Source organism: Pristiophorus japonicus, chromosome 1 (assembly GCF_044704955.1).
Source record: "Pristiophorus japonicus isolate sPriJap1 chromosome 1, sPriJap1.hap1, whole genome shotgun sequence".
Taxonomy (NCBI): Eukaryota; Metazoa; Chordata; class Chondrichthyes; family Pristiophoridae; genus Pristiophorus; species Pristiophorus japonicus.
Genome location: NC_091977.1, coordinates 234820085 through 234845640, shown reverse-complemented (window position 1 = coordinate 234845640; position 25556 = coordinate 234820085). Strand labels below are relative to the sequence as shown.

The following is a 25556-nucleotide window of genomic DNA, read 5'->3' as shown; positions in this document are numbered from 1 at the left end:
ACTGGGCTGCTTACTGTCACCAGTTTCCTTGTGCTAGTGTTCAAGTACAATTCTGCCTCTTTTAGACAGTACATAAAAGAAAATAGAAATATAACACCTCCTCTTTCCCTTGCCCCATTCAAATATATTGTATAAATTATCACATAATAACCATCCAGATGCATTACTTCATTTCAGATTATTCTGCCTCTTTAAACACATTGGAGAGTCGTCAGGCTTTGACAATCCTGCTCTCACTACATTGGACTAACCGATTCTGTTGAAGGGGAAATTTCTCTCCCCTCCCCCGCCTCCATATTAATTGATTTGAATGGTAATAATTTTATCATTTTTTTTTACTTCTAGTTTACGCAGAGTATTAATTTGCTTACATATTCCGTTGATGGCGTCCCCATTCTGCTGTTGTTGCCATTGTTTCGATAGCATTCCTTGCCCTGAAAGAATCATTCACCCCGTGAGCACACTGTGCTTCACAAAGCACTTTTAGCAGGAGGTTATTGCAAACGTGCTTTCACACAGAATTACACAGCACAGAAACAGGCCATTCCAACTGGTCTGTGCTGGTGTTTATGCTCCGCACGAGTCTCCTTAATTCATCAACATAACTCCAAGTTCCCCTCCAAGTCACACAACATCCTGACTTGGAAATATATCACCATTCCATCATCGTCACTGGGTCAAAATCCTGGAACTCCCTCTCTAACAGCACTGTGGGAGCACCTTCACCTCACGGACTGCAACGGTTCAAGAAGGCAGCACAGCACCACCTTCTCAAGGGCAGTTAGCAATGGGCCATAAATGCTGGCCTTGCCAGCGACAACCACATGCCAGGAAGGAATAAAAGAAAACTTATTTTCCTTTCTTCCTCATGTGTTTATCTAGCTTCCCCTTAAATGCATCTATGTTATTCACCTCAACCTCTCCATGTTGTAGTGAATTTACATGTCTGAAAAACAATCTCAGATTGCATCAATCAAAATTGAAAAATAGAAGGCCTATTTCGGAATGCATTTTAAGATAATTTAATAGATCAAAAAAATTCAACTAAATCTGAATTTATGCCAATGAATAAATACAGGCACTGTCATTCTGACTTGGTGAAAATGCATCCCTGCAATAAGATTATTTATCAAAAGCTATTTTATTAGGATAGCTTATTACACTTAAGGGGCTTGTTCCTAATCAGGTAATGTCCACGTGTGAGATGGGTAACAAGCACATGGAGGGAAAGGTGAGCAAGATTTGGCATCCCTGGGACTGGCACAATTAGTGGGCTATTTCCATTGGAAATGCTTCAGTGATATCAGAGGCTATAAATTTACATTGCTCAGGCATTCAAGATAACACGGATAATACCACATGCACAATTGGCTCGAGCTGTTCAGCGACCAGTTTAACTGTGGTGGAGAATCATTGGTGTGCCATCCTACCATGAAGGGCATCGCAACTGAACCAAAACTTGTCTTTACCTGACAGATGCTCAATTTCCAGCAGGGTTTATTGGCCGTGCAATTGGCCTGAAGTAACCCTTGTCACGGCAGGAGTAAGTTCATCCTTTCTATCTTAATCTACTCTCGATTACGTTGCTTCTGTGAAGACAGGCATAGAAGGACAGTCTGGATCTTCACCGTGTAGTATAAAACTGCTCCCGTACCTGGATATGATTTGCTGCTGTATTCGGTATTGAGTTTTACATCATTAATGGCCATTTCTGTTTTGGGGAGATTGTGTTCTAGCTGGAGGATGGGAATTATCAGCCAGGTACACACTGCTGTGTGTGCTGAACTGCAGGAAACATTACATGTTTGACCACAGTGGGCTTTGAAAGTATATTTTCCAGTTATCTGCTCTCCTCAATTCAGGTCAAGTGCTCATCCAGAACATTGGCCAAATGGCCATTCTTCCTATGTGAGCCAATCATTGGTGTGCCATTCTACCATGAAAGCATCTGAACTAAAACTGACATGTACAGATGCATACTTTCTATCAGGGTTTATGGGCCCTGATATTGACCTTAAGTAACCCTTGGCACGGCAGGAGGAAATTCAGCCTTGGCGCATTATTCAACTCGAGATTGTGTTGTTTCTGCTCAGGCAGATGCAGAAGAACTGACATTTTCATCCCCTTTCGTCTTTCATCTCATGAAAATAAAAGTGTAATAGTGATGGTAGCTCCCAACCTAATTACCACACACATTGAGAATGATTCCCTGGGGAATGCAGTTGAATCCTATTATCATGTTTATACGGGTGAAGGAATGACCCAGATTTGCATATAAAACCCTTACTCTGCTCGAGCAGAGTTGATTTCTGCTTAGTCAGCTTTTACAGATGGCGTTTAACAGGAAACTACTTGGTGAACTCTAGCCTCTCGCCATGAATACTGTCACAGAAGGCAGTTGTCTCACCTGTCCCAACCATTATAGAAACTGTGGCTCAGTAGGTAGCACATTCGCCTCTGAGTCAGAACATTGTGGGTACAAATCCCACTCCAGTGATTTGAGCTCATAAATCTAGGCTGACACTCCAGTGCAGTACCGAGGGAGTGCTGCACTGTTAAAGGTGTCGTTCTTCAGATAAGACGTTAAACCGAAGCCCTGTCTGCTTTCTCAGATGGATGTAAAAGATCCCATGGCACTATTTCGAAGAAGAGCTGGGGAGTTAGCTCCGGTGTCCTAGCCAATACTTATCTCTCAATCAACATAACAAAAACAGATTAGCTGGTCATTATCACATTGCTGTTTGTGGGAGCTTGCTGTGCGCAAATTGGCTGCCACATTTCCGACATTACAACAGTGACTACACTTCAAAAGTACTTAATTGGCTGTAAACATAGAAACATAGAAAATAGGTGCAGGAGTAGGCCATTCAGCCCTTCGAGCCTGCATCACCATTCAATAAGATCATGGCTGATCATTCACCTCAGTACCCCTTTCCTGCTTTCTCTCCATACCCCTTGATCCCTTTAGCCGTAAGGGCCATATCTAACTCCCTCTTGAACATATCCAATGAACTGGCATCAACAACTCTCTGCGGTAGGGAATTCCACAGGTTAACAATTATTAGTGTAATCTGTTACTTTCATTATTTTAATCATTCTACCAGTACTGTGAAATTGGAAAACAAAATACACAGTACACAAGAACAGAAAATCAAGTTATATTGAAGCACAGTCAATCCTTGAGGCTAAATCTACATCCAAGGAATTCTTGTCAGTGAAGCCACTCTGTTCTGTCCGAGGTAACCTTTATATAGATTATGTACACTCGGCCATTTTTCTTCATAAATGTAATCACTCAGCTTGGCTTGGCTTTAAAATCCACAAATCTGAATTTCTGCAGTTTATTATATGGTTTGCAGTTGAATTTTGATGGTGTTGACCGCCTTTCTTACTGCTCTTATCAGCAGACAGTCTAGGGACAACTTTTCTAATTCAAGCAGCTTGTTCCTTTTCTAAATCATTTAAAGAAACTCTCCTCCTTCCCCCCGCACCCCTCCCGATCAAAACTCTTCCCCCCCCACCACCGTCCCCGATCAAAAGCCTCCCCACACCAACCTGTTTCTTGTAGCCCTCAGCGCGGGAAGGCAGTGGCCGGCCTCTGCGGCAGGCCACTCGGCCCGGGATAGGGGCGGGACGCGTTGGGTCCCACGCTGCAGGCACGCATCATCATCATCGTGGGAGGAGCTACTGCGCATATGCGAACACTCCACTGCGCATGCAGACAGCTGCCGGCACTCTTTTAGGCGCAGGGCCCTAGCTCCGCCCCCCACTGTGATTGCCAGGCCACGCCAAGCACTAGGACGGTCCACAGAGCGGGGAGAATATGGCGATATATTTTTGCCGCCGTTTTGAGAGCAGAAAGTCGGCGTACCTCAGGTAAGTGTGCCGAAAAAACCGGAGGGCCAAATTTGGGCCCATAGTCTTAGAATAAGGGGCCGCCCATTTACAACTGAGATGAGCAGAAATTTCTTCTCTCAGAGGGTTATAAATCTATAGAATTCTCTGCCCCAGAGAGCTGTGGAGGCTGGGTCATTGAATATATTTAAGACGGAGATAGACAGATTTTTGAGCGATAAGGGATTAAAGGGTTATGGGGAGCGGGCAGAAAAGTGGAGCTGAGTCCATGACCAGATTAGCCATGATCTTATTAAATTAATCTTAGAGCAGGCTCAAGGGGCCAAATGGCATACTCCTGCTCCTATTTCTTATGCTCTTATGTTCATAGACCAGATGAGCCGAATGGCCTGTTTCTGTGCTGTAAATTCTATGCAATTCTATATAATGGACATCGGGTGAGGGCAAGATCAAGGTCAGCTGTGACCATCATCAAATAACCTGCTTATACTCACTTCAGATCCTAGACCCAGTCATTTCGTTTTTGAAAACTTTTACAGAGGAATATGTTAACATGAATCACCAGTTCCAAACTCTATCATCGTCGCTGATGAGCCACAAAAAAGAGTTTTAGACTTAAACTGATTTCAATAAAGGGATTAGAGAATTGCAGGATGCGCCTCACAAATAATCCCACTCTGTATCCATAAAGTGCCAAATGATTTAGTTACAGATTGGGCTTTTTCTCATGCAGATGGCTTTAACACAAAATTCTGTATACAGACTGCATTTAGCACCAACTCTAACCTGCATCATTTACACTCAACTGTAATGTGTATGCCTGAATCTAGCAACTCCCTTCAATCACAGTCAGTTTTTACTGGAGAGCATCTGGGTCGCCCATCATATGTCTTGTCAATCCAGAAGGTGGAAAATGTTACACTGGACTTGGCTTTGTCTTGGCTAAACTGCTGACCAAGTTTGTTTACCATTAAAACGATTCACAAAATCAGAAACACAGATACATCTCTGAGTCAGGAAGGCAGGGTTCGAGTTCCACTCCAGAGATTTAAGCACATATTCTCGGCTGACATCTTTTGAATGAGATGTTAAACCAAGATCCCGTCTGCCCTCATAGGTAGACATAAAAGATCCCATGGCACTATTTTTCAAAAAAGAACAGGGTAGTTATCCCTGGTATCCTGGCCAATATTTATCTCTCAGACAATTTCAAGTTAAAAAAACAAATTATCTGGTCATTTTCTCATTGCTGTTTGTGGGACCTTGCTGTGCGCAGAATGGATTCTGCATTTCCTACATTACAACAGTAACTACATTTCAAAAGTACTAAATTGGTTGTAAAATGCTTTGGAACATCCTGAGATAATAAAAAGTGCTATATAAATGCAAGTCTTTCTCTCTTTTATGTTAATATCTTCATGTACCTTTGTCCTTCTCACAATGACATTAACAAGTTTTCTTGGAACGTGTTCATTATTAATATAAATTATATATTATTAATTTCAGGCCACAAGTGTCATTAGGTCATTCACCGTGCAAATTAATTTGAGATTCCCCTCTGAACAACGGGTCCAGTGTCATATGACGGCCATTGTCCTTTACAAATAGGTGACTTCTATTTGCAGAGATTCAGTGCCCCACATAGTTTGTTCCCTCTTCTTCCACTCAAAAGAAAAGAAAGACTTGTATTTATATAGCGCCATTCCTGACCACCAGGCATCTCAAAGGGCTTTACAGCTAATTAAATACTTTTGGAGCGTCATCATCATCATCATAAGCAGTCCCTTGGAATCGAGGAAGACTTGCTTCCACTCTAAAAATGAGTCCTTAGGTGGCTGTACAGTCCAATACGCGAGCCACAGTCCCTTTCACAGGTGGGATAGAGGGAAAGGGTTTGTGACTGGTTTGCCGCACGCTCTTTCCGCTGCCTGTGCTTTAGTTCTGCATGCCCCAGCGATGAGACTCGAGGTGCTCAGTGCCCCCCCGATTGCTTCCTCCACTTAGGGCGGTCTTTGGTCAGGGACTCCCAGGTGTCAGTGGGGATGTTGCATTTTATCAGGGAGGCTTTGAGGGTGTCCTTGTAACGTTTCCTCTGCCCATCTTTGGCTTGTTTGCCATGAAGGAGTTCCGAGTAGAGCGCTTGCTTTAGGAGTCTTGTGTCTGGCATGCGAACAATGTGGCCTGCCCAGTGGAGCTGATCAAGTGTGGTCAGTGCTTCAATGCTGGGGATGTTGGCCTGGTCAAGGATGCTAATGTTGGTGCGTCTGTCCTCCCAGGGGATTTGTAGGATCTTGTGGAGACATCGTTGGTGGTATTTCTCCAGTAAGTTGAGGTGTCTACTGTACATGGTCTATGTCTCTGAGCCATACAGGAGGGCGGGTATTACTACAGCCCTGTAGACCATGAGCTTGGTGACAGATTTGAGGGCCTGGTCTTCAAACACTCTTTTCCTCAGGCAGCCGAAGGCTGCACTGGTGCACTGGAGACGGTGTTGAATCTCGTCATTAATGTCTGCTCTTGTTGATAAGAGGCTCCCAAGGTATGGGAAATGGTCCACGTTGTCCAGAGCAGCGCCTTGGATCTTGATGACTGAGGGTCAGTGCTGAGCGGCGTGGACAAGCTGATGGAGGACCTTTGTCTTATGAATGTTTAGCATAAGGCCCATGCTTTCGTACGCCTCAGTAAATAGGTTGACTATGACTTGCCGTTCAGCCTCTGTATGTGCGCAGACACAGGCGTCATCCACGTACTGTAGCTCGACGACAGAGATTGGGGTGGTCTTGGATCTGGCCTGGAGAAGGTTGAACAGGTTCCCGCTGGTTCTGGAGTGTAGTCACTGTTGTAATGACAGCAGGTAGTTCATTAGAACATTATGGCTGCGTTGTCCAGGATTTTCCAACCATTAATGTCAATGAATGCAGAATTGTAGGCAAAGAGCCCTGAATTTTCCAATTCCTTGCCCGTTGGTTGCAAGGCCCTGCCAGTGGGAAGTTCACTTAATGTGATTCTGTTCTGCTTAAGCACACAGACGAGAATGGAAAATAACTGCTCTGTAAATTAGGTGTAACTGAACACTTTACAAGGTTTTCCAATATTAATCTTTTCAAACCATACGCTTTTCACTTGAGCACTTTTGTGAAAATGTGTTGATTAAGAACAAATTGTTGAAAGGTAGAGAGGAAATATATTTTCACAGATCTGTCATATGGATTTCTCTTAATGAAATAATTAACTTGTTGCCGTTGGTGCGTTCCTCATTTACATGTGCTAATTGATTTGAAAGGAAATGGGAATGGTTTGCCATTGGAATGTGCTGAGAAATGTGGCAGACATTCCTTCTGCTATTTTACTGCCGTCTTTCAAAGCAGATGGGTAGAGGTGGCATGATTAAAATTTGGTTATTCTGATCATTGTGATTATAAAAAGGTAGGGCTCGAAATTCACCGTCCCCGAAGGGCGGTCGATTGGAAAAATTGATCGGCTGCCGTGGTCGGGTACTTTTCCCTCCCCAAGCCATATTCAGCTCGAGGATTTCAGCAGTACTCACTTCCAGCGGAAACAACACAGAGAAGCTGCTGTAAATGAAGGTTTCCAGCGGTGAGCTCTGCAGCGTGCAGGCCGCTGGAAAGAGACTACCACAGCGAACTTCACCGAGGAAAAGTTAGGACTTTTCCCGACAGTGCCCCCGCGAGGTTTTCAATGCGGTGCCCTTTGGTGGGTAAAAAGTTTTATTACTTATTATTTTATTTCATTTTTCAGCATGCATCCACAATATTTATCTTTTGATATAGTTTTATTAATTAATAGTGTTTTTATTTTATTTTCCATGGTACGCAGTATTTAGCTTTTGATATCATTTTATTAATTGTTTTGGCTCCATTAAACCTGCTGAGTGCTGCTCAGAGGTTTGCACATACCCCTGTACTTTTGTACAACTTTCAGGTCTAACTCTTTAGTGGAGGCCTGCTTGGCAGGTTCACCCTGAGGATGGGAGGAGTGTTGGGAGGGCAACATCTGGTCAGAAGCAGGGCGGCCGCAGGAGAAGGCATTGCCATCAGCACCGTGCAGACAGGCAGCGGGCAAGGGAGGCAGCAGCCATGATTCGTTCATTCTGCATCAGACCAGTGTGCCCGCCGTCTTCACCGGCCCGAATCAGGATTGAGGTTGGCTGCTTGGGGACGAGCGATATCCCCTGTCCACTTGGCTGCTCACTCCACTGCGGAACATAGGGGTATGGAAAGAAAGCAGGAAAGGGATACTGAAGGAATGATCAGCCATGATCTTATTGAATGGTGGTGCAGGCTCGAAGGGCCGAATGGCTACTCCTGCACCTATTTTTCTATGTTTCTATGTTTCTATGAACCCCAGGACAGCACCAGAGCATGCATACAATGAAGCTCATTGTGCCACCAGGTGCATCATTGAGCAGTACATAGGCATCCTTAAGCGGTGCCTGGACTGCTCTGGTGGCACCTTTCAGTACTCTTCTCATCAGGTCTCCATAACCGTCGTGGTCTGCTGCATGCTGCACAACCTGGTCATCATGAGGGGACAGCCGCTGGAGGTCGAGCCAACAGTACCACCTGAGGAGGAGGAGGAGGAGGATCCCCGTCACCCCAGAGCTAGGAGGCGTCGAACAATCGCCACCCAGACTGGCCAGTACCCTCCCCTGCAATCTCCCTCCATGTATTATGTACTGCCTGTCTGCCAGGTCTCCCCACGTCAGGAAACAGTATTCTTCTTTTGTCCTCTACACCGTCTATCAGTGTCTCCTGCTCCATATCGGTGAACCTTTTGGCTCTCCTTGCACCTCTTACACCAGCCATCCTTCCAACCTCCTTCCCCCCCCCACCCCCCCTCAGGGCCTTTAAAAAGGCCAGGTAGCAGCTGGCTCATTAGAAACCCTTACCTGCATGCTGAATTTCTCAGTGGTGAGAACGTTCAAATTAAGGCAGCCACACCACTGAAAAAAATCCACTTTGGAAGGGTTCATTAGCGCTGGAACCTATTTGTTCACTTTTGGAGTTGAATATGGGGTGGCCCAACCACAAAAATATTTCGCCGCTAATGTCCACAAAAAGGTGGGGGCGCACCAGCTTTCCAGCGGTACTGAATTTTGGGCCCGTAATCTCTTGCAATCATTACATCAGAATCACATCCACCAGAATTAATCTTCAGCACTTTTGCAACAGTCGCATTGGTCCTAAGATGGCATCACAGCCCTGCAGTTACTGCCCTGCATTGGTACTTTATTTATTTACTTATTTCAGTGAATGTTTGAGATTATTAAGCTGAGGGATGCCGGTGGCCAGGATTGAATCATTTTCCAGTTCTTACATCCACTGTAAGAACTGCAAACTCCCAGGGTGGATTTAACGCTCCATACGTGAGCTCCATCTCTACAGCAGAATACCTGGCCCGTAATGTGCCGTGGCAGGGCAGCTAACAGTGTCTGCCATTAGTTAGGCTTGCCATTTCACATTCAGGTTTTTACGTTTTTTTTGCTCAAAGTGAGAGCTGATGATGGCACAGCAAGGAAACAGGGCATGCGGGACCTGGGTGAACAGGGCAAGCACCTGTGAGATTGAAGGATTGTGAAAGGAAAGGACTGAAATCTCTGGTGGGGGAGGGGAGCCACAGCACTGTCATGGCCAGGCGAGTTTTTTGGAGCCTGGAGTAGCACTCCTGTTCCTCCCGGCCCCAACAAGAGTAAAGAAGTTCTTGCCACTGGGGTTCTCTTAGGCCGGACTGCCAGCTGATACTGAGCGGAGCGCACACAGCCATATTTACTCTTGTCCTTGGGGAGATTGCAATGGAGTCGGTGGGGCATGACTATGAAGAAGCATGGAGCTCACAAAGGTGCAAGCCATGGAAAAAGGGATAGAAAGGTTGGGAGGGAACTATCCATGGGACAAAGTACAGAGCGATCAGGAGAGCTGAGCCATGGAAAGAGGCGTATTACTTTGTGCATACAGTGGAGCGCTGGCTGTAACACCATTATACTTTCTTTTTTTGAGGGACGGAATTGCTGTTGTGGCCAAAAAAGCAGACAATCACGCATTCCTATTATTTCTTTCAGACTCGAGGTGGAAATAGAACAACTGGAGAGAGAAGAATCCCAAATCGCTACCAAAGAGCAAATCATTCGAGAAAAACTGAGAGAAGCTGAGAAATCCATCGAGGACTTGCAGAAGGTAAATATCAAGGATATAGAGCATTATTCACTGATTAGTTTGGACAAGCATTTGACAGCTGAAAATCTGAATCAGGATCAAAACTCTTGAAAAGTCACCATTGATATAGAAAGCAGTAAATCTCTATAAAACAACAGGATAGCAATGCAATATCTACTTAAAAAATATATATGAGCATTTCTGTGAAAGGAGTCTTGATTTTTGGTTGAAAATTAATGATCAAAAAGGGATGATATAGAATTACATCAATATCCAGTCCCATAATTTTCCTGAGATGTATTCTTGGCTCCCGATGATATTGTAGTTCCAGCACTGCACAACCCAGAAAAACACTGGTGGGACGAATTGAAAATGTGGATGAAACAGAGACCAACTGTCCCAGGAGGGAAGAAGAGTTAACTTGTTCATTGTTTTACAGCAGGAATGGTTCTTGAAGTTTGTGGATGTGCAATCATAGGGCCCAAGTTCCCACATGATTTGCGCCTGATTTTTAGGAGCAACTGGTGGAGAACGGACTATCTTAGAAATCGCAATTCTCCACATTTTTTTTTTCTGCAGTTCCAGTCAGTTAGAACAGTTCTACTTTGGAACAGAATTTTTTCTTCAAAAGGGGGCGTGTCCGGCCACTGACGCCTGATTTCAAAGTTTCCACAGTGAAAACGTACTCCAAACTAATTTAGAATGGAGCAAGTGAAGATTTTTGTAGAACTGAAAAAACCTGTTCTACACATTAAAAAATCAGGCGCAGGTTACAAAATAGGCGTCCGGAACGAGGTGGGGAGGGGGGGGGGGGGAAGGGAAGTCATTAAATTCTACAATAAATCCTTATTTATACTTATACAAATATTATACAAATAAATCCAACCTGAATAAACATTTATAAGCAAAGAAAAGATTAAATAAACCATCTTCCTACCTGTGTGAAAGTGCTTCAGCCAGCCTCACAAGTTCGTTCGTTTGTTCCCGACGGCAGGGGGGGAGGAGGAAGCCGTTCCCGACGGCGGGCGGGCGGGAGGGAGGGAGGGCTGGCCCGACCGACTGACCGCCCGCCCGCCCGAACGCAGCGGGGGGGGGGGAGGAAGGTGTTCCAGACGGCGGGAGTGCGGGCCCGCCCGCCCGAACACAGCGGGGGGTGGGGGGGGGGGGGCGGTGGAGGAAGACGTTCAAGACGGCGGGAGGGAGGGAGTGCGGGCCCGATCGACCGAACGCAGCGGGGGGGGGGAGGAAGATGTTCCAGACGGCGGGAGTGCGGGCCCGCCCGCCCGAACACAGCGGGGGGGGGGGGGGGGGGGGGGGGGGGGGCGGAGGAAGACGTTCCAGATGGCGGGAGGGAGGGAGTGCGGGCCCGATCGACCGAACGCAGCGGGGTGGGGGGGGGGGAGCGGAGGAAGCCGTTCCAGATGGCGAGGGGGGGGAAGGAGACAGTGAGAAGGTTGCAGGAAGCCTCAGTGCTGATGTGCTGATGGCAATGTGCTTTTATTAAAAAATGTGCAAAAATTAAACAGCTGCAAAGAACTACAAAAATGGCCGAGTGCCAAATATTCCTTCACACTGCGCGTGCGCGAACGCTCCAACGCGCACGCGCAGGGTTGCCGGCAGGAAAAAAACTAATTTAAATAGTACCCGCCCCCTCCCACTTACAAAATCGGCGCGAGTGTAGGCTCCGCCCCCCTGGGCGCCGCGCCAAACAGACAAGGAGCTGCAGGGCTCTCCAGAATCGCGAGTTTTTTTTCCGGCGCCGTTTTAGGCGCGAAAAACGGGCGCCCCGCTCGGAGGGGCGCCCGTTTTTTTATCATGTGGAAACTTGGGCCCATAGAATTATAAAATGGTGCAGCACAGCAGGAGACCATTCGGCCCATCGTGCCTGTGCTGGCTTTTAGCCCCAGTCCCCTGCTGTTTCCCCATAGCTCTGCAATTTTTTTCCCTTCAAGTATTTATTCAATTCCTTTTTGAATATTACTATTGAATCTGCTTCCAGCACCCTTTCAGTCAGTGTGTTCCAAATCATAACATCTCGCTGCATAAAAACATTTCTCCTCATCTCGCCTCTAGTTTTTTTACAAATTACCTTAAAACCCAGGAAGGTAGCTATGCTCGCCACTATATCACCATCGCAGTTACCAATCATGACGATGTGCAGTCAAATTCCCTGTCCGTCTCCTGGCGAAGGGAGGTCAACATCAATAACAACAATAATTTTTATTTATATAGCACCTTTAACATGATAAAACATCCCAAGGTATTTCACAGTAACGTTATCAAACAGAATTTGATGCCGAGCCACATAAGGAGATATTGGGACAGGTGACCAAAAACTCGGTCAAAGAGGTTGAAGGAGTGTTCTAAAGGAGTAAAAGAGGGGTGGAGAGGCAGAGGTTTAGGGAGGGAATTCCAGTGCTTAGGGCCAAGGTAACAGAAGGCATGGCCGCCAATAGTGGAGCGATTAAAATCGGGGATGCTCAAGTGGCCAGAATTGGAGGAGTGCAGAGATCTTGGAGGGTTGTGGTGCTGGAGGAGGTTACAGAGATAGGGAGGGGCAAAGCCATGGAGGGATTTGAAAACAATGAGAATTTTAAAATCGAGGCGTTGCTTAACCAGGAGCCAATGTAGGTCAGCGAGCACAGAGGTGATGGGTGAACAGGACTTGGTGCAAGTTAGGAAATGGGTAGCAGAGTTGACCTCATGTTTATGGAGGGTAAAACATGGGAGACTGGCCATGAGTGTGTTGGAATAGTCAAGTCTAAAGGCAACAAAGGCATATACCCCAGCCAATTCCTTGAAGCGGGGTTCAAGGAGGCACAGCCCCTGCCTCAATGAATTTCGAGCTCAGCACAATGCTGAGCTCTTTTTCCACCGCCTTCAGCTCCATGACCACTTCTTCAGCCTGGAGTCTTCCACCTGCACAGCTGACCCTTTCTCCTGTTTTCAGAATTCTCGCTCTACCTGGACCCCTCCCTCTGGCCTCTTGCCCTCTCTAGACCTCTTCATTGCAAACTGCCAATGGGACATCGGCCATCTCAATTTCTCTGCTCCCCTCACTCACTCCAACCTACCTCCCTCTGATCTTGCAGCACTCAGTTCGCTCAGATCCAACCCCAACCTTGTCATCAAACCTGTTGACAAGGGTGGCACTGTTGTTGTTTGGCGAACTGACCTCTACATTGCAGAGGCTGATCGCCAAATCTCTGACACCTCCTCCTACCTCCCCCTGGACCATGACCCCACTCTTCTGGAGATCTTCCCTCCACAGCCAACAACTTTGTAGTTCCCCAACCCCGCACAGCCCACGTCTACCTCCTTCCCAAGATTCACAAACAGGACTGCCCCGGTAGACCCATCGTTTCAGCCTGTTCTTGCTCCACAGAACTTATATCTTTCTATCTCGACTCTATTTTTTCTCCCATAGTCGAGTCTCTTCCTACTTACATCCTCAACTCCTCCGACGCCCTCCATCACTTTAACAGTTTCCAATGTCCTGGCCCCAACCGTCTCCTTTTCACCATGGACGTCCAATCCCTCTACACTTCCATCTCCCACCAGGATGGCCTGAGGAAGCTCCGCTTCTTCCTCGAGCAGAGGCCCAACCAGTCCCCATCCACCAACACCCTCCTCCGCCTGGCTGAACTTGTTCTCACATTGAACAACTTGTCCTTTAACTCCACTCATTTCCTCCAAATTAACCGTGTGGCTATGGGAACATGCAAGGGTCCTACCTATACCTGCCTTTTCGTGGGATATGTGGGACATTCTTTGTTCCAGTCCTACTCGGGTCCCTTCCCTCACCTCTTTTTCCGATACATTGATGACTGTATCAGTGTCATTCCCTGAACTTGAAAATTTAATTCACTTTGCATCCAATGTCCACCCTTCCCTCACCTTCACATGATCCATCTCCGACTCTTCCCTTCCCTTCCTCGACTTCTCTGTCTCCATTTCTGGGGATAGGCTTTCGACCAGTATCCACTATAAGCCCACTGACTCCCACAGCTACCTGGACGACACTTCCTCCCACCCCGTATCCAGTAAGGACTCCATTCCATTCTCCCAGTTTCTCCATCTCCATCGCATCTGCTCTCACAGCACCACCTTTCACACTACTGCCTCTGACATGTCTTCCTTTTTCCGCAACAGAAGATTCCCCTCCGCTGTAGTTAACATGGCCCTCGATTGTTTCTGTTCTATTTCCAACACCTCTGCTCTCACCCCTTCCCCTCCCTCTCAGAGCCATAACAGGGTTCCCCACGTCCTCTCCTTTCACCCCACCAGCCTCCACATTCAACGGATCATCCTCCGTCATTTCCGCCACCTCCAGCATGATGTCACCACCAATCACATCTTCCCCTCCCCTCCCCTCTCAGCATTCCGAAGGGACCACTCCCTCCGCGACACCCTGGTCCATTCCGCAGTCACCCCCAGCATGTCCTCCCCTTCCCATGGCACCTTTCTGTGCAAGTGCAGGAGATGTAACACCTGCCCTTTTACCTCCTCCCTTCCCACTGTCCAGGGCCCCAAATACTCCTTCCAGGTGAAACAGCAATTTCCTTGTGGTACGCTCATAATAAAGGATGAAACTGAGTACTGTGTACAATAAGCAAGTGTGACCTTAGCTCCTTTAATATGACTCCAGAGTGCAGGTACCTCGTGGGTGGCCTGCTTATATACTGTGCTCCCAAGGGATGCTGGGATCCCTTGGGACTCCAACAGGTGGGCCCTCTGGTGGTCAGGTGTCATGCAGGTTACTTAAATACATAACATCACTCCCCCGTGAAGTCAACAATATACTTATTTACAAGGTGAGACGATCTGGGGCTTTATGTTCCCTTGTCGATTGTCTCGGTACAAATGTGGGTGTGGGTGGGTTGGTCAGTTCTTCACTGGGCTGTTGGGCAGCCGGCCTTGCCGGGCTGCTGGGGATGATGAGTTCGGCTTTGTGGTCAACCATGATGTCAGTTGCCACTTGTGTGTGAGTTGGAGGATCAAAGTTGGTGGTGTCCTCTTCGGTTTGTTTGTAGCTGTTGGTGAACCGCAATTTGATTTGGTCCAAATATTTTCTGTGCGTTTGTCCATTGGCCAATTTGACCTGAAATACCCTACTCCCCTCTTTGGCTGTGACCGTGCCAGCGAGCCATTTGGGACCATGTCCATAATTGAGCACTAACACAGGATCATTGATCTCAATATCGCGTGACAAATTTGCGCAGTCATGGTACTCACTTTGTCGATGCCGCTTGCCCTCCACGTGATCAAGAGAGAGCCTTGTTTTGAATGCCCTTTTCATAAGCAGCTCGGCTGGGGGAACTCTGGTAAGTGAGTGGGGTCTGGTGAGGGAGCTGAGCAGCTCTCGGGACAGCCGGGTCTGCAGGGAGCCTTCCGACACACGTTTCAAGCTTTGCTTGATGGTTTGAACTGTCTGTTCTGCCTGGCCGTTAGATGCGGGCTTGAACGGAGCAGATGTGACGTGTTTGATCCCATTGCGGGTCATGAATTCCTTGAATTCAGCACTGGTGAAGCACGGCCCATTGTCGCTGACTAGGACATCAGGCAAGCCGTGCGTGGCAAACATGGCTCGTAGGCTTTCAATAGTGGCCGTGGACGTGCTTTCTGACATTATTGCATATTCAATCCATTTTGAGTAAGCGTCCACGACAACCAAAAACATTTTGCCTAGAAATGGGCCCGCATAGTCTACGTGGATCCTCGACCATGGTTTGGAGGGCCACGACCAGAAACTTAGCGGTGCCTCTCTGGGTGCATTGCTCAGCTGAGAGCAAGTGTTGCACTGGCGCACGCTGACTCTAAATCTGAGTCGATGCTGGGCCACCACACATGGGATCTGACCATGGCTTTCATCATTACGATGCCTGGGTGGGTGCTGTGCAGTTCACATTTGAACATATCTCTGCCTTTCTTGGACAAGACCACGCGATTGCCCCACAATAGACAGTCCGCCTGCAGGGACAACTCGTCTTTGCGCCTGTGGAACGGCTTAATCGCCTCCTGCATCTCCACTGGGACACCAGACCAGCTCCCATGGAGGACATAGTTTTTTTTTACCAAAGACAGTAAAGGATCCTGGCTGGTCCAGGTCCTGATCTGACGGGCCGTAACGGGGGACTTCTCTTTCTCGAATGCCTCCATGACCATGAGGAAGTCCGCTGGCTGTGCCATTTCCACCCCGGTGGTGGGCAATGGAGCATCTGCGCAGTTCTCTGTGCCCGATCTGTGGCGGATTACATAGTTGTTGGCCAACAGCGTGAGCGCCCATATTTGGATGCGGGCAGAGGCATTGGTATTAATCCCTTTGCTCTCAGAGAACAGCGATAGGAGCGGCTTGTGGTCAGTTTCAAGCTCAATCTTGAGGCCAAATAAGTACTGGTGCATTTTTTCACCCCGTAGACGCACGCCAGAGCCTCTTTTTCAATCATGCTGTAGGCCCTTTCGGCCTTGGACAAACTCCTGGGCGCATAAGCGACCGTTTGCAAAATCCTCAATTCATTATCCTGTTGTAATACACACCTGACCCCTTATGAAGATGTATCGCAAGGTAGCAATAATTGTTTACAAGGGTTACACAAGACAAGCAGTTTGTTAGAACACAACAGATTTCTGGCTTTCTTAAAGGCAGCCTCTTGTGAATTCCCCCAAACCCAGTCAACTTCCTTGCACAGTCGTGCATGTAGGGGTTCAAGCAGGGTGCTTAAACCAGGTAGGAAATTACCGAAATAGTTAAAGAGTCCCAGGAACGACTGCAGTTCCGTCACGTTCTATGGTCGTAGTGCGTTCTTGATGGTCTCCGTCTTGACGTCGGTGAGTCTGATGCCATCTGCTGCGATTCTTCTTCCCAAGAACTCGATGTCCTGTGCCAGGAAAACACACCTCGAGCGTTACAACCGGAGTCTCACACGATCCAACCAACTAAGAACCTCTTCCAGATTCTTCAAGTGCTCCATGGTGTCCCGACCTGTAACCAATATGTCGTCCTGGAAAACCATTGTACAAGGAACTGACTTTAGCAGGCTCTCCATGTTCCGCTGGAAGATTGCAACAGCTGACCAAATCCTGGACGGGCACCGGTTGTAGATAAACAGACCTTTGTGCGTGTTGATGTAGGTGAGACCTTTCCAAGACTCCTCCAGCTCCTGCGTCATGTAGGCCGAACTTGGTGAACATCTTCTCTCCAGCCAGGGTCACAAATAGGTCGTCTGCCTTGGGTAGCGGGTACTGGTCCTGCAGCGAAAAATGGTTAATCGTTACTTTATAGTCCCTGCAAATTTTAACCGTGCCGTCCTCCCTAAGTACCAGGACAATCGGACTGGCTGAGTCGTTGAATTCCTCCAGCGAAATGATGCCTTCACGTTGCAGCCTGTCCAGCTCAATTTCCACTTTTTCACGCATCATGTACGGTACCGCCCGTGCCTTGTGGTGGATGGGTCGCTTACCGGGAACCAAATGGATCTGCACTTTCGCCCCTTGGAAGCTTCCAATGCCTGGCTCGAACAACGATGGAAACTTGCTCAGAACCTGGGTACATGAGACGTCGTTGACGGACGAAAGCGCTCGGATGTCATCCCAGTTCCAGCAGATTTTTCCCAGCCAGCTTCTGCCAAACAAAGTGGGGCCATACCCCGGCACAATCCACAGCAGGAGTTCGTGTACTGCTCTGTCATAGGAGCCTTTGACTTCTGCACTGCCAATTACAGGGATTAGTTCCTTGGTGTAAGTCCTTAGTTTGGTGTGAATCGGGCTGAGCTTGGGCCTGTGTGCCTTTTTGCCCCACAGCCTGTCGAAGGTCTTTTTACTCATTATGGACTGACTTGCCCCTGTGTCCAGTTCCATAGATACTGGAATACTGTTCAGTTCAACTTTCAACATTATTGGTGGACATTTCGTAGTGAATGTGTGTACCCCGTATGTAATGTCCTTACACACTACTATAAATTCACACGAGCCACATTCTGCAGACAAGGTCACTCTGTGACCTGAACCTTTATTCACAGGACCAAGAAGTGATGACTCTGCGTGGGACCTCCCTTTATATACCTGGATGACCAGGTGAGGAGTGTCTCCCACAAGTTCACCCCCTGTGGTCAAAGTGTGCATTTCTTAGGTGTATACAGTATGCAGTGTTGTTATGAAGGTTACAGTTACATGAAGGTTACATACATGACATCACCTCCCCCCCAACGTCTTATGGGGTCAAAGATGAAGTCTTTCAGGCAGTCGATGCTCTCTTGTGGAGCGCCGCAGTTGGGACTCTGGTTGTTGAGCCTTGGCATGCGTCTCTGTCACCTGTGGTGATTCCGGCTTGTCCGGGCTGGCCGCAGGGACTGTGCATGCTGCTAAGTGTTCTTGTTGCTCGTTCAATGATGGTGGTGTGGGCAACATCTCATGATCTCCCTCAGGTTCCTCAGTGTCCATGCTGAACCTTTTTGATCCAGATGCTTGTGGCATATCTGTCCATTGTTAAGTCTGACCACTATGACCCTATTCCCCTCTTTGCCAATTAAGTGTACGTTTCATGAATAGTTCCGCCGGCGGGACTCCCGTGAGCAAACGCGGTCGGCACCTATAGGCCAGCAGGAGGCGCGATAGGCAACATTGAAGGGAGGGTCCTTGAATCCGGAGCATGCCTTGCTTTATGATTTGGACCGCACGTTCCGCCTGGCCATTGGAAGCCGGCTTGAACGGTGCCGTCCTGACATATTTCATGCCATTACCCGACAAGAACTCCCGGAATTCATAGCTCGTGAAACACGGGCTGTTGTCGCTAACCAGGATGTCCGGTAAGCCATGGGTCGCAAAGACCGCACGCAGACTCTCCACAGTGGTGGATGTCATGCATGAATTCAAAATGATGCACTCGATCTATTTCGAGTACGCATCAACAACAATGAGGAACATTTTTCCCATGAACGGACCCGCGTAGTCTACGTGAATACGTGACCATGGCCTGGTGGGCCAGGGCCACTGGCTGAGTGGGGCCTCCCTGGGGGCATTACCCAGCTGGGCACACGTCGTGCACCTGCGAACACAGTGTTCCAGGTCTGAGTCAATTCCCGGCCACTATACATGTGACCGGGCAATGGCCTTCATTAGCACGATGCCTGGGTGCTCGCTGTGGAGTTCCCTGCTGAATGCTTCCCTTCCCTTCTGGGGCATGACTACCCGGCTGCCCCATAGTAGGCAGTCGGCTTGGATGGGGAGCTCATCCATCCGTCTGTGAAACGGTCTGACCTCCTCGGGGCATGCTCCGTGTGCAGGCGCCCAATCCCCAGACAGGACACATTTCTTAATCAAGGAGGGGATCTCTGTTGGTCCAGATTTTGATCTGACAGGCTGTGATGGGGGAACCTGCGCTGTCAAAGGCTTCAACGGCCATGACTATCTCAGCGCTTTGCTCCGCTGCCTCCTCAGTGGTGGCCAGTGGAAGCCTGCTGAGCGCATCAGCGCAATTTTCGGTGCCTGGCCGGTGCCGGATGGAGTAGTCATAGACAGCCAGCGTGAAAGCCCATCGCTGTATGCGAGCTGACGCATTGGCATTGACAGCTTTGCTGTCTGACAATAGGGATGGTAACAGCTTGTGGTCCGTTTCTAACTCGAACTTTCTGCCAAAAAGGTACGGTGCATCTTTTTCACCCCATAGACACATGCAAGTTCTTCCTGTTCAACCATCCCATATCCCCGTTCTGCTTGGGAGAGCGACCTGGAGGCATAAGCCACAGGTTGGAGTTGGCCCTCATCATTACTCTGCTGCAGCACACACCCAACCCCATAGGATGATGCATCATATGTCAAAACCAATTTCTTACAGGGGTTGTACAGATTCAACAGCTTATTAGAACAGTTTATTGGCCTTGTAGTCGCCACAGATCCTGACCACGCCCGATTGAAAGCCTGTTCCTGACAGACCCCCAAAACCAATCGCAACCCTTACGCAGGAGTATGTGTAGCAGCTCCAACAATGTGCTTAAATTCGGCAGAAATTTCCCGAAATAGTTCAAGAGTCCCAGAAATTAACGCTACTCCGATGTTTTGCCGGGCCTGGGCGCACGACGAATTGCCTCCATTTTGGATTCGGTAGGCCGGATCCCATCTGCGGCAACACTCCTGCCCAAAAACTCGACCTCTGGGGCCAAAAACACACACTTGGACTTCTTTAGTCGCAGGCCTACCCGGTCCAGTCGGTGTAGCACCTCCTCCAGGTTGTGGAGGTGTTCCTCGGTGTCTCGACCCGTGATAAGGATGTCGTCCTGAAATACGATTGTTCCAGGGATGGATTTGAGCAGGCTTTCCATGTTCCTTTGAAAGATAGCGGCCGCTGATCGAATGCCAAACGGACACCTGTTGTAGACAAACAGCCCCTTGTGCGTGGTGATGGTGGTCAGTAGCTTGGATTCTTCGGCCAGTTCCTGGATCATGTAGACTGAAGTGAGGTCCAACTTGGTGAACAGCATGCCGCCTGCCAGCGTGGCAAAAAGATCCTCCGCTCTCGGAAATGGGTCTTGGTCTTTTGTGACACTCGGTTGATAGTGGCCTTGTAGTCACCACAGATCCTGACCGAGCCATCCGTTTTTAGGACAGGGACGATGGGGCTTGCCCAGTCGCTAATTCAACGGGCAAAATTATGCCCTCTCTTAGCAACCTGTCCAACTCACCCTCAATTTTCTCCCACATCACATACGGCATTGTGGTGCACTGGTCTGGCGTCCGGGGTGATGCGTATCACTACTTTGGTACCTTTGAAAGTCCCAACATCAGGTTGAAATAGTGACTCAAATTTCTGTAGGACCTGTGAGCATGAACTTCGCTCCACAGATGAAATGGCGTGCACATCCCCCCATTTCCAGTTCATCTCGGCTAGCCAGCTCCTCCCCAAAAGCGCGGGACCATTTCCCGGAACAATCCAGAGTGGCAGCCGGTTCTCTGATCTATTATGTGTGACCACCAACATTGCACTGCCTAGCATTGGGATGACCTCTTTGGTGTATGTCCGTAATTGCGTGTCAATGCGTTCTAGTTTGGATCTGCTAGCGCTGAGTGGCCATAGTTTCTCGAATTGTTGGACACTCATAAGTGACTGGCTGGCCCCTGTGTCCAGCTCCATGCGTACCGGGATGCCGTTTAATCGGACTTTCATCATCATAGTTGGCGTTTTGGTATATGAGCTGTGGATGTTTGCCACATGAACCCGCTGAACTTCAGCGTCCATTGCTTTGTCCCAAGCATCAAACTGCCTTGCAGACCCCTCATCTGGTTCATCTGTCTCATAAATTAGCCTCGCTGCGGGCTTCCTGCACATTCTGGCTAAATGTCCACTGACGTTACAATTTCTACAGATAAATTGTTGAAACCTACAGGTTTTTGCAGCATGTCTCCCCCCGCACCTCCAGCATTGCTGTGAACAAAAGGGCTGTTACCAGGCATTCCTCTCTGATTGTCTCTTTGATTACTCTTGAGCACTCTGTTAATGGACCTCAATGGCCCCATCCCGGGACGCATTGTCCATCGTGGTGGCGTAAATGTCTGTTCAACCTGCCATTGTCTCTGCTGAGGACCCACTCTAGAGTCTGTTGCTGCCTGGGTGGTGTCGAATTGCCCTTGCCTGCCTGCGGGGTTCTGAGTCGCATTTACAATGTTAACTCCCTGATCTATCGCCACGTTGGAAGCAGAGTTGCGCGCGTATATTATCTTGGTTTCCTCCTCCCCCGCCATGAAGGTCTGAGCCATCAACGCTGCCGCTTCCAACGTCAAGACCTTGGTCTCAATTAGCTTCCAGAAAATCCCGGCATGACCAATAAAGAAATCCCGGAACATCTCCCCCTCTAGGCGTCTGTGAACTTACAGAGGCTGGCCAAGCGCCGAAGGTATCCAACGAAGTCCGGTATGCTCTGTCCTTCCCGACGTCAGTGTATATAGAATCGGTGTCGAGCCATGTGTATACTGCTCGCCAGTTTGAGGTGCTCACCGATCAGTTTGCTGAGCTCGTCAAAGGTTTTGTCCGCCGGCTTCTCGGGTGTGAGCAGGTCTTTCATCAGCGTGTACGTCTTAGGTCCACAGCTGGTCAGTAGATGCACCCTTCGCTTGTCAGCCACTGCATCTCCCAGCCAGTCCTTCGTTACAAAGCTCTGCTGGAGCTCTCAATGAAATCGTCCCAGTCCTCACCAACACAGTACCATTCCTCTGTGCTACCGGTGGCCATTCTCGTGAGTCGTTGATTCCCGTTTCTCGTCGCCAAATGTACTGTCCTTACACACTACTATAAATAAATTCACATGAGGCACATTCTGCAGACAAGGTCACTCTGTGACCTAAACCTTTATTCACAGGACCAAGAAGTGATGACCCTGCATGGGACCTCCCTTTATATACCTGGATGACCAGGTGAGGAGTGTCTCCCACAAGTTCACCCCCTGTGGTCAAGGTGTGCATTTCTTAGATGTATACAGTGTGCAGTGTTGTTATGAAGGTTACAGTTACATGAAGGTTACAAAAATGACACCGTACACTTCTGCCTCCTCAGTACGAGTCTCCACAGTGGATCGTTCTTCCTCTGCAATGAGGTGGTTTGCAGGGTTTGCAGCTCGCCTGCACATTCGTTGGAGGTATCCCATTGTCCTGCAACCATTGCACACATAATGCTTAAAACGGCCTTGATGGGGCCGATGATCACCTCCGCAGCGCCAACAAGGTGTTAACTGCCTCACATTAATGATTGATGGCGGACTCTGGGTCAATTGAGGTCAGGCCACAGCAGCCGGCGTGTGCGTTCTGCCATGTACGTTTCTGCTCGAGACCAGCGTTACTTTATGCACAGTACTGGCCGAAACTTCTTTACTCTGCGCAATCTGTTTGGTGTTGTCGCTGGTGGATGTAAATGCCTGGGCTATCGTTATGGCTTTACTTAGATTCGGAGTTTCTACAGTCAACAGTTTGCGAAGGATTGTCTCATGTGCAATGCCCAGTACAAAAAAGTCTCGGAGCGTTTGTTCTAGGAAACCTTCAAACTCACAATGTCCTGCGAGGCGCCTTAGTTCGGCGACATTGCTCGCCACTTCCTGGCCCTCCGATCGTTGACACGTGTGGAACCGATACCTCGGCATCAAAACGTTTTCCTTAGGATTTAGGTGCTCCCGGACCAGCGTACACAATTCTTCGTAGGATTTCTCTGTCGGTTTTGCTGGGGCCAGGAGTTTCTTCATGAGGCCATAGGTTGTTGCCCCACAGACAGTTAGAAGGATCGCCCTTCGTTTGGTAGCGTTCTCGTATCCTTCCAGCTCGTTGGCCACGAAGTATTGGACAAGTCTCTCCACGAAGGCCTCCCAATCATCCCCTTCTGAGAACTTCTACCAGGATACCGACTGTTCGTTGCATTTTCGCGCGGTTGTTCGTTACCTCGTCATCAATTGGTACGCTCATAATAAAGGATGAAACTGAGTACTGTGTACAATGAGCAAGTGTGACCTTAGCTCTTTTAATAAGACTCCAGAGTGCAGGTACATCATTGGTGGCCTGCTTATATACTGTGCTCCCAAGGGATACTGGAATCCCTTGGGACTCCAACAGGTGGGCCCTCTGGTGGTCAGGGTGTAATGCAGGCTACACAGGGTTAAATGCATTATAACTTGTACTTCTTTCAATTTAGTATACTGTATTTTCTGCTCACGATATGATCTCCTCTATATTGTGCTTGTTAAGAATCTGTTCTTTCCGAACACTCTCCAGTTCTGATGAAGGGTCATCGACCCAAAACGTTAACTCTGCTTCCTCTCCACAGATAAGAAAATAAGAACATAAGGAATAGGAACAGGAGTAGGCCATACGGCCCCTCGAGCCTGCTCCGCCATTCAATAAGATCATGGCTGATCTGATCATGGACTCAGCTCCACTTCCCCGCCCGCTCCCCATAACCCCTTAAGAAACTGTCTATTTCTGTCTTAAATTTATTCAATGTCCCAGCTTCCACAGCTCTCTGAGGCAGCGAATTCCAAAGATATACAACCATCTGAGAGAAGAAATTTCTCCTCATCTCTGTTTTAAATGGGCGGCCTCTTATTCTAAGATCATGCCCTCTAGTTCTAGTCTCACCCATCAGTGGAAACATCCTCTCTGCATCCACTTTGTCAAGCTCCCTCATAATCTGATACATTTCGATAAGATCGTCTCTCATTCTTCTGAACTCCAATGAATAGATGCCCAACCTACTCAACCTTTCCTCATAACTCAACCCCCTCATCTCCGGAATCAACCGAGTGAACATTCTCTGAACTGCCTCCAAAGTAAGTTTTTCCTTTCGTAAAGATGAAAACCAAAACTAAACGCAGTATTCCAGATGTGGCCTCACCAAGACCTTCTTTAACTGTAGAAAGACTTCCCTGCTTTTATACTCCATCCCCTTTGCAATAAAGACCAAAACACCATTGGCCTTCCTGATCACTTGCCATACCTGCATACTATATTTTTGTGTTTAATGCACAAGTACACCCAGGTCCTGTTGTACTGCGGCACTTTGTAATCTTTCTCCATTTAAATAATAACTTGCTCTTTCATTTTTTCTGCCAAAGTGCATGACCTCACACTTTCCAACATTATACTCCATCTGCCAAAGTTTTGCCCACTCACTTAGCCTGTCCATGTCCGTTTGCAGATTTTTTCTCCTCCTCACACATTGCTTTTCCTCCCATCTTTGTATCGTCAGCAAACTTGGCTACGTCACACTCAGTCCCTTCTTCCAAGTCGTTAATATAGTTTGTAAATAGTTGGGGACCCAACACTGATCCCTGAGGCAAGCCACTAGTTACACAGAAACATAGAAACATAGAAAATAGGTGCAAGAGTAGGCCATTCAGCCTTCGAGCCTGCACCACCATTTAATATGATCATGGCTGATCATGCAACTTCAGTACCCCATTCCTGCTTTCTCTCCATACCCCCTGATCCCATTAGCCATAAGGGCCACATCTAACTCCCTCTTGAAGATATCCAACAAACTGGACTCAACAACTTTCTGTGGTAGAGAATTCCACAGGTTCACCACTCTCTGGCTGAAAAGGTTTCTCCTCATCTCGGTCCTATATGGCTTACCCCTCATCCTTAGACTGTGACCCCTGGTTCTGGACTTCCCCAACATCGGGAGCGTACTTCATGCACCTACCTGTCCAGTCCCATCATAATTCTATATGTGTCTATGAGAAACCCTCTCTTCTAAATTCCAGTGAGCATAAGCCTAGCCGATCCAATCTTTCTTCATATGTCAGTCCTATCATCCCAGGAATTAGTCTAGTGAACCTTCGTTGCACTCCCTCAATAGCAAGCACGTCCTTCCTCAGATTAGGAGACCAAAACTGCACACAATACTCAAGCTGTGGTCTCACCAAGACCCTGTGCAACTGCAGTAAGACCTCACTGCTCCTATATTCCAATCCTCTCGCTGTGAAGGCCAACATACCATTTTCTTTCTTCACTGCCTGCTGTACCTGCATGCCTACCTTCAGTGACTGATGTATCATG

At 48.1% G+C, this 25556-nt stretch overlaps 1 protein-coding gene across 1 annotated transcript in view; it reads left to right on the top strand.

Moving 5' to 3' along the window:
- Nucleotides 1–25556, top strand: part of LOC139269277 (paralemmin-1-like) — a 483947-nt gene that overhangs the window by 424870 nt on the left and 33521 nt on the right. The window contains exon 5 of the mRNA XM_070888361.1: nucleotides 9935–10049. Coding sequence (XP_070744462.1) covers nucleotides 9935–10049 — 115 coding nt within the window. The remainder of the gene's footprint in view (nucleotides 1–9934; nucleotides 10050–25556) is intronic.